Below are 10,018 nucleotides of genomic sequence, written 5' to 3'. Positions count from 1 at the left end.
TCAATCCCTGGCCTCGCTCAGTGGGTTAAGGATCCAGCATTGCCGTGAGCTGTGGTGTAGGTCAAAGAACTCGGCTCACATCCTGGGTGGCCCAGCTCCGATCCGACCCCTAGCCTGGGAACCTCCATATGCCGTGGGAGCAGCCCTAGAAAAGACAAAAAAAAAAAAGCACTTTTACATGATAAACGTGCACCTAAATACACTTCTTAGATTCTCTGTATAAAGGAGAATTTGGTGTGTTTTTATTACTTATTAAACATATTCTTTTTTACTACTTAAATTTATTATTTAGGCTTTCTCCAAAATCATTAAAGATTAATGAAGAGAACACATTAAAGAAGAATTCTACTCCAGGGCAGGTAAAGAAATACTCGCTCTTAACGACACCTAAGTACACTCATCAAAAATAACCTTTGCCCTTCAGTAGCAGGTGCCTTTCAGTCCTGGGGGGAAAAGTAAACGCTATCACTCTGTAGGTCATTGTTCTGTCTCGAGAGGCTGTGCTGAGGGAACACTGGGATGACACAAATCTGCCAGTTGCACCCTCAATGACCACTTCGAAGATGCAGTCAGCACGGCTCTTAAAATCAACCTACTGGGAGCCCATCAGAGACCAAATCCTGCTTGGCAGCTGGGGGTGAGGCATAGGGCAACCCTCCTCCGCCTCTCCAAACTCTGGCACGTACCTTGGCATCCATATGCATCCCTGTCTGTGACCTCAGGGTGGAGCCCGTGGTCTTGGGTTTGCCGGTTACCACCACTCATCACCTGTTAACCTAGCAGACCCCTGAAAGCATCTGAATTTGTGGCACCTGAGCACGGAGCAACAAAAACAATTCTGCAGTTTTGCCTGGATTGATGTCATACTAATTTTCTAAAAAGGATCACCAAGAGCTCCTGTTGTGGCTCAGTGGTAATGAACCCGACTAGTAACCATAAGGATGCAGGTTTGATCCCTGGCCTCACTCAGTCGGTTAAGGATCCAGTGCTGCGGTGAGCTGCGGTGTAGGTCTCAGGTGCTGCTTTGATCCTGCATTGCTGTGGTGTAGATCAGTGGCTATAGCTCTGATTCGACCCCTACCCTGGGAACCTCCGTATGCCTCGGGTACAGCCCTAAACAGCAAAGAAAGATCAATATTCTGAACTGACACTTAACTGCCCATGTATCCTAACCACTCTGACCTCTGGCATTTGCTCTTGCTCTCGCCATTTTTTTTTTTTTTTTGGCTTTTTAGAGCAGAACCTGCAGCACATGGACATTCCCAGACTAGGGGTAGAAACGGAGCCACAGCCACGCCAGATGGGAGCCGCATCTTCAACCTACGCCACAGTGTGCGGCAATGCCAGATCCCTAACCCACTGAGTGAGGCCAGGGATCAAACCAGCATCCTCAAAGACGCTATGTTGGGTTCTTAACATGCTGAGCCACAACGGCAATTCCTCTCTCTCCACTTTCTTTATAAAACCGGCGGGGGGGGGGGGGTGCGGAATTCACCTTGGGCACCTCTAGGTTGCTTGGTATTTCTTCTTTCAGCATCCTTGGCGGAGAGCGCCAACAAGGAGGGCCAGATGCCGGCGGAGGTGGGGCAGAAGGCGGACTGGGTGTGCTCTGCGGGACGCAGCTCGGTCGGGACATCAACCCGCAGGTGCCTCAGGTGCGTGAAATCCCGCAGCGTGCGCGGCACTGCCCATCCAAGGAGGAGGGATGGCCTTCAAGTCCTTGCAGAGTCTGTGGACAGACTCCCCACCCTCGCCCCAAACACGCATCCCTGAGAGCCCTGCAGTGTACAGGGGCTCCGCGGTGGCGGAGCTGGGTTTGGAGATGCGTCCTCTTCCAGCTCTCTCTTCCCACCATTCCTTAGGCTCCTGGGAGAGGTCTCAGCTACAGCGGCTTTGGGACACCCTGTATTAGTCAGGATCCTCCAGAGAAAGAGAACCAATAGCATTGATATAGACACATGCCGATACACAAATCACATAATTTATATACAGAGACAGAGGGACACAGATTTACTTTCTGCCATCAGCTCACGAAATTGTGGGAGCTGGCAATCTGACAGCCTGGGGCAATCTGACAGCTGGTGACTCAGGCAGCGTTTCTGTGGTGCCGTCTTGAAAGAGAACTGCTTCTTCCAGCAACCTCAGTCTTTGCTCTTAAGACCTTCAACTGACTCGCTGAGGCCAACCCGCTTTATGGAGGGGAATCTGTTTACTCAGATCTACTGATTTAAATGTTAATTGGTTCATTAAAAAATTCTAATAAAAATGACAAATTGGGGTTGTAAAGATTGCTTTAAGCAGATTAAACTATTTCAGCTAAATTACATAACTTACGGAATTACATAAGGTATAAACTGGCTTTTGGTCGAAAGTCTTTAATGGTACTTATCCAATCATGAGCAGAGTTACTTTGCAGGTGGTCTTAATGCATGTACGTTTTCTTTTTCTAAAATAAATTCACTTGACCGTATATGCATCTTCGTGTGCTCAGATTTGAGTAGAGCATTTAGTAATTATCAAAGATTCCTGTCTCTCCTGTTAAAGCTTGTCGTTTTGTGAAGGTGCTAGAAAAACTAGAACATCTGCAAACCAAATGAAATAACTATTTCAAAATACACCACCATTTATTTCCACCTGAGCTTTTTTCAGGACAAATTACATTCTTCAAGAAAAACACTAAGTAGTATGTATACAGATGCTAAGGTTTCCCCGCCCCCAAATAACTTGCAGACACTTCTCAGATAAAAGTCACTTTTACTTTTGAAAAGGATTTAAGCAAACAAAAAGCAACATCACTCCAAGTCACTAAACATCCTGAACTTCCTATTTTCTGACCAAATTTTAATACAAAACGTTAACCTTTGTAAACAAAATAGACAAATGACCAACATAGTATAGTCTAGTTCAGCTTGTCAGATCTCAGGAATTCCATTTGGAGTGAACGACCCCAGAGCATCTGTCACCACTTGGCCAGAGACAGCTTTATCTCCTTCCTGTGGCTCAGGCTGGTGGAAAGGGAACAAGAGAGCAGTAGTTAGTGGAGCCTGAACTATCCCCCCGTCTGATCCCTTAGAACGTTTGAGTGTCATTCCTTTCATCCGCTCCATCCCTAACGCAGATACTCAGTGAAGTTGCATCTGGGATCTAAGGTCCGTGGGGGGGGTGGAGGTGGAGGGGCTGCCCTGGGTCAAAATCAAAGTCACTTTCCATCTCTCAAACACACACTGCTTTGAGAATACACGTGCCATTTTGCAAAAATCCAGTGCACTAGGTCATTATTTCCTCTGTTGTTGGAGAAAAGGCAGCTATTTTCTTGGGCAGAGGACCAGATAAAACAGCTGGGCTAGATTTCGAGGACACTTTGGATGAAAAATGCATGTTGTTAATAACCAGACTGTCACTGAGCCCAGCTGGATGCTCATGAGAGGTAGGTAGGAGCTGACCTCACCTGGGGGACAGATTCTCCCATCGTAAATGCAAACACAAGGGCACAGGCTCTTTGAGAAGAGTGGCGGACACAATCACCTGCGTGATTTATCGCCCCATGTTTTTCCCGTGTTTAGCACCTATAATTTAACGCTGGCGTAACAGACAATGCTGGTTACCTAGCCAACATCTCGCCTCCCCTTCTTCCTTATTAACAGAAGCCCACATTGCAGGAGAGCTCAGTTAGATTCTTGCCACCCCAGATTTCCTTGTCACTGGAGAGGTTCGCTCGACCCAGTTCTGGCCAGTAAGATGGAGACAGATGTCTATTGGTTTGGCTTCCATGAAAACTGTTTCCCTAATTTAAAAAGGGGGGAAGGGGAGAATAGATTCTACTGGCATACTTTTTTTTTTAAACCAAATCCTTCACCCATCCCCCTCTGCCTGCCTGGAGAATAGAAGACACACTTGGAGGTTGAGCTGCCATTCTGTGGCTATGAAGCCCAAAGCCAGATGAAGGATGGCAGAAGAGGAGGCTAAAAGAACCCGGGTCCCTAATGACCATGTAAAGCTGCTGCACCAGCCCTGGGCAAACTTCCCTTGGCTGCTTCTTTCAGGGTTAAAGTAAAACCCCACTTGGCTTAGCTGCTGGAGTCTGATTTCTGTTACATGTGACTGATTATAACATATACGCTTAATTCGCATTTGATCCAACTGCCCACTAGGGTTGGGAAGTCTAATTATTTTTAGCCCAATTAGTCTTTTATCCATATCCTCTTTTAGTACAATTTTGACTCAGAGATTTGTTATTTTAGTCTCCCCCAAATAAAATAGTAATGTTTTCCTGATAGTGAAAGTCGTTTGAGATATAGGTATAAGGATATTCACCGCAGATTTGTTTGTATAATAATTTAAAATACTGAATATCCTAGTTCATGATATTTTGCAGTTATTTTAAAAATAAGCAGATTCCTCCCCTCCTTTTTTTTGCTCATGCCCATGGCATGTGGAAGTTCCCGAGCCAGGGATTGAATCTGAGCCACAGCAGTGACAATGCCAGATCCTTAACCCACTGAACCACCAGGGAACTCCAAGCAGACTCTTATGATTGACTTGGAACAGAATCCTAGTTCTGTTACCAAGAGAACAAAGAACAATATGCGCAATATTTAGTGTATCATTTACGTTACTTGAAATATACATACTTAGGAAGATCTTGTACACAGTACATATTTTTATATAAACATAGAAAAATATCTAGAAGAATATATACTAAATAGTAAGGAGACAGTTCTCTCTAGATCATAAAGAGGGAGGGTTAGGAAGAGGAAACAGAAGCTTCCTCTTACTTTATAAATGTGATGCTGTTTGAATTTATTATACCAAAGTTATTTCTATCTTACACTAAATTCTAAAAGTATGGAACAGCCTAAGATAGAAAGTAAATTCACTTAAAATGTCACCACACAGAAATAACCGCAGTTGACATTTTGGTGAAAATCTTCTAGACTCTAGACTTCTTACTACATATGCATGTATGACTCGCTTTCATCCTAACAGCACCTGCTCCTTGGACAAGTCCTTCTCACCCCCTTCTTCTGGCTTCATCTCCCTCACCTAACTCCTTCAACACATTGGAACAGCCTGAGAATTTTGTCCTGGAACAACTTCTCTCTATAACTGGTCCCTAAATCAATTCATCCAGTGCTCAGCCCCTCTGCCATGACTTTCAGTCTTGAATATCCAGTTGCCTACTTGCCAATTCCACTCAGATGCTGAAATCACACATCAAATGGACATCCCAAATCACACTTTCCATATCTAGCCACGTCCTCCTCCTCTCACCAACACAACTGGGCCTTGCCAGATCTGCACCAAATTCCCCCAGTTGCCTGGAAGTTGTCCTCAATCCTGCCATTTCCCCACCTGCCACATCGAACCCCTCAGCAACCCGTCCAGCTTCAGCTCCACTGCTCCCACCATCTGATTCCCCACCCAGCACATACCTGCCCTTGGGAACAGCCCTCCACTCTGACCCCTTTCACTGCAATTAGAAAACCCGCTGTCCTCAGATGAACCTATCTACAGAAAAGCAACAAACTCATGGACTTGGAGAACAGACTAGTGGTTGCCAAGAAGGAGTGGGAGGGACTGGGGTTTGGGGTTAGCAGATGCAAACGACTGCATGTGGAATGGATAAGCCATGAGATTCTGCTGTATAGCCCTGGGACCTCTATCTGACGCCCTGTGACGGAGCATAATGGGAGAAAGAGAATGTATATGGATGTTTGGCTCCATATACATTCTCTTTGCTGTGCAGCAGAAAGTGACAGAATACTGTATGTCAACTATAATAATTTAAAAAAAAAATCCAAGGTCCTTTGGGCCCTAGGTGACCGCCAGCACCACACACCTGCCTTCTAACCTCATCAGGTACTACTGCAGCTTCACTGAATTCCTAGAACAAACCGAGCTGCTTGGAGCCTCAGATGTATTGTCTGTTTGCTCTGAAATGGAAAACATTTCCCTGCTCTCCCCCCTGTGGCTCCATCTCACCCTTCAAGTTTAATTTTAATGTCACTTCCTTAGCAAGTTCTGACTTGACGGCCCTCCTTCCGTACCATCAATCTCTCTTCTCATCACACCTTTACCTGTCTCATCTTAGCCTTGACTGCTCTCATGCACTTTTACCTGTTTATTTACCATCTGTCTTTCCTATAAGAATGTCCTAGGTGGTAGAAGACCTCTTGGGTGTTTTGAGACCCCGGGATCTAAGGAGAGTCCATGGTTCACTGAGTGAAGGAACATATGAACATACACGCCCTCATCTCACATTAAAAACAAATGGGATCGTGTTACAGATGCTGCTTTGCAGCAAGCTTTTTACTGTTAAACATCTTTCAAGTCAATATAATCAAAGTCATTTTTTTGATGGCAACCTGGTCTATCACATGAATGTATCAATCTATTTAACCAAACACTAGCTGGGCATTTCAACATCTTCCATCTCTCACTACTAGAGATGTTTGTATCATTGTACCTCTCTTTGGGAGGTGCAAATTCATCTTTAATTTCCTAGAAGTGGAACGGCTGAGTCAAAAGGCTCAAAGCGCAACTTTGGACACTGAAGATGTTTTTAAGAAACCAGCCACTTCATTTACTCTCAAATAACATAAAACAAAGCATGTGTTTTCTTTCCTTTTTTTTTTTTTTTTTTTTTGGTCTTTTTGTCTTTCCTAGGGCCGTACCCGCGGCATATGGAGGTTCCCAGGCTAGGGGTCTAATCGGAGCTGTTGCCACCGGCCCATGCCTGGCCACAGCAACGCAGGATCCGAGCCTCACCTGTGACCTACACCACAGCTCATGGCAACACCGGATCCTTAACCCATTGAGCAAGGCCAGGGATTGGACCCTCGTCCTCATGGATACTGGTCGGGTACGTTAACCACTGAGCCACAACAGTAACTCCGATGTTTTCAAAAAATAAATACTCCATTCTCTTTGGCAATGGCATTGCGTTCTTATTAAAAAGTATTTGGATATGGTCTACTTAGGGAACCTCTAGCTTGAAGAAAATCTCAAAGTTGCTATCTGCGTAAAAAGCCCCATTGTTAAATGCTGCAGGAATGAACAAAACAGTATTCAAAGAATCCAGCTGGGTGGGAGGGTTGTTGTTCTTAAAGTGATGTTTCCAAGAACAGAAGAGCTGGTGGCTGCCTGCAGAGGCCATGTTTACCTCCTCTGCGGCTCTCAGGACCCAGCCCGAAAGCTCTGGGAGTGGGAGCCCCTCGAGCTGCCCGCCCATCCAGCGGAAGCCCCCCGGGTTCACGGTGAAAATTCTGTAAACGCTCTCCCTGACAGGGAGTTCCCATCGTGGCTCAGTGGTTAACGAATCTGACTAGGAACCATGAGGTTGCGGTTTCGGTCCCTACCCTTGCTCAGTGGGTTGATGATCCGGCGTTGCCTTGAGCTGTGGTGTAGGTCGCAGATGCAGTTCAGATATGGCGTTGCTGTGGCTCTGGTGTAAGCTGGCAGCTACAGCTCCGACTAGACCCCTAGCCTGGGAACCTGCATATGCTGAGGGAGCAGCCCAAGAAATGGCAAAAAGACAAAAAAACAGAAAAAACCACTCTCCCTGACAAATCTCTCATCTGGCTTCAAATCCTTCGCCTTAGCAACTGCCCAAGAGAGCAGTCATCCCCCCCCCCATCATCATCCATTCTCACCTGACGTTGGCTGGTCCTCTCCTCTGCCCCCATCTGACCCCTCCCCACCGCCAGCTCTTCCTCTCTGGCCCCCACAACGTAGTCTCTTGGCAACAATCTCCCCAATATCCTCGGTCTCCGAAGAAAATGTCTCCTTGCCTCCTCCTTTTAATTAAAATGTGGCTCACTTCTGAGGGTACCGCCTGTGACGTTTTTTGAAGTCTGCACTTGTGGCAGTTTCCAGGCTAAGGGTTGACTCTAGGGAGCTGCAGCTGCCAGCCTACACCACAGCCACGTTAGATCCAAGCTGCATCTGTGACCTACACCACAGCTCGCGGCCACACTGCATCCTTAACCCACTCAGCAAGCCCACGGATTGAACCTGCATCCGCATAGACACAGTGTCAGGTTCTTAACCTGCTGAGCCCCAACAGGAACTCCCTGCCTGTGATTTTAAGTGCGACTGTTCCATGGGTCTCTCTCTGCACAGTTTTTGTTGTCTTGGTCTTACGATGCAAGATTCATAAAAAGAATTTGGGAGTTTTTATCCTCCTACCTGCTGGAATAGTTTCAACGACACTCAAGTCATCCTTCTTTAAAGGACCAGCACACCTCCTCAGTGATGCAATCTGGACCACAGACACGTTCGAGGGGTGGTTCTTTAACTACCTCCTCTAGTCCTTCCATCAGTATTTGCCTGTGTTTTCACATCCATTTAGGAGTCTGTGTTGTTAAATTGTGTTTTTCTGAAAAACTGCCCATTATTCCAGGTTCTCAGCAAAACTTGGATGTGGGGAGAAAACCAAAAGTTAAAACGTTAACTTTCCCTCCCACGCCAGGTCTTTGCCGTCTAACTGGCAGCATCATCCCTCTACTTGCTAGAAGACAGAAACCTAGGACTCACCCTAATTCTCCTTCCTTTACCTACTGCTTCCATCTCTCAACGATTTTTTTTTTTTTTTGGTCTGTTTAGGGCCGCACCTGCGGCATATGGAGGTTCCCAGGCTAGGGGTCCAACGGGAGCTATAGCCACCAGCCTTCGCCACAGCCCTGGCAATGCCAGATCTGAGCTGCATCTGCAATCTACACCATAGCTCACAGCAACGCCGGATCCTTCACCCACTGAGTGAGGCCAGGGATCGAACCCGCAACCTCATGGTTCCTAGTCAGATTCATTTCCTCTGCACCATGATGGGAACTCCTGTCAGTGATTTATTAATTCCGGCCCCCAAACCTATCTGGACTCTCTCCATTTCTCACCATCTCCAAAGGCCTCCAGTCCTGACTTCCTCTTCTATTCTTCACTCTCCCCGTCAAACCCTCAACACAGTAGCTAAAAGATGTTCTTAAAATAGAAATGAAATGATAGTACCCTCACCCCCAATGCTTTGGTCAAACCCATCCATATTTCCTTCGCCCTTAGTGTAAAACTCAAGTTCCTCCTCATGGTCTCGGAGAACCAGTCATGCTCCCAATTTCCAGTAACCATCCCCCGTACATCAGCGCTTGCTTCTGCAGGGACGTCAGAGGTCCCCCCAGCCCAATCCTGCTGCTTGGAACTCTTCCCAAGTCTAGTTCCTTCCTCCTCTTGAGACCTCTTCCTCCAAGAGACCTTTAATGACTCTCCTGTCTGATGCTTCACACCATTGCTCTGGGGCAAATCGCCTTCTTAGTACCCTCAAAGCCCATAGTGCACCTGCAATTATTTTATTTGGTTACTTGTCTTTTTTCTGACTTCCTTCAAGGAATGTATTTTTAGAGGGAGGGGGAAACAGGCCTGTGTGTATGAACTGTTATCTCCCTGTTCAGCACAGAGTTTGATGCGGAGCCAGAGCTCAATGTACATACCTACTGAAGGCAAGAAGGATCCAGAGCCAAAAGGATAACGTCTAGGAGGGGAGAGAATGTGAAAGCAGCAGCTTGATGGAAGAGATGTAATATGGACAAGGAATAGAGTATCTTTTAGGGTTTGTATCCCCCTTCAATTCACATTGACTGAACGGAGGAAACCTAATACTCACCCCAGGATGCAACATCAGAGGCAGCTTTGGCTTTCTTCACGAAGGCTGAACTGGATTGAGCCTAGAAGAAATCGATCCACCTCATTATATTCACGTCAGGCAATTTACAACCAAGAACACACACACACCATAAAGTTATTTCATAGTTTGCTACATTACTGAATGTCCACTGAGGAGATTACATAAGCCAATCCCAGACGTCAAAAGATAAGAGATTAATATATAATTTTTTTTTTTGTCTTTTTACCATTTCTTGGGCCGCTACCGCGGCATATGGAGGTTCCCAGGCTAGGGGTCAAATTGGAGCTGTAGCCGCCAGCCTACGCCAGAGCCACAGCAACGTGGGATCTACAACCTACACCACAG

General features: G+C 46.2%; 1 protein-coding gene across 1 annotated transcript in view; it reads right to left on the bottom strand.

Moving 5' to 3' along the window:
• Positions 1-2,737: 2,737 nt before the first annotated feature.
• SYCP2L (synaptonemal complex protein 2 like) overlaps positions 2,738-10,018 on the bottom strand; it is an 89,185-nt gene continuing 81,904 nt past the window's right edge. The window contains exons 34-35 of the mRNA XM_047797684.1: positions 9,653-9,713; positions 2,738-3,005 (exon numbers count right to left, since the gene is read on the bottom strand). Coding sequence (XP_047653640.1) covers positions 9,689-9,713 — 25 coding nt within the window. The 3' untranslated portion in view covers positions 2,738-3,005; positions 9,653-9,688. The remainder of the gene's footprint in view (positions 3,006-9,652; positions 9,714-10,018) is intronic.

Source organism: Phacochoerus africanus, chromosome 9, assembly GCF_016906955.1.
Source record: "Phacochoerus africanus isolate WHEZ1 chromosome 9, ROS_Pafr_v1, whole genome shotgun sequence".
Classification (NCBI taxonomy): domain Eukaryota; kingdom Metazoa; phylum Chordata; class Mammalia; order Artiodactyla; family Suidae; genus Phacochoerus; species Phacochoerus africanus.
This window is presented reverse-complemented; position numbering and strand designations above follow the sequence as displayed.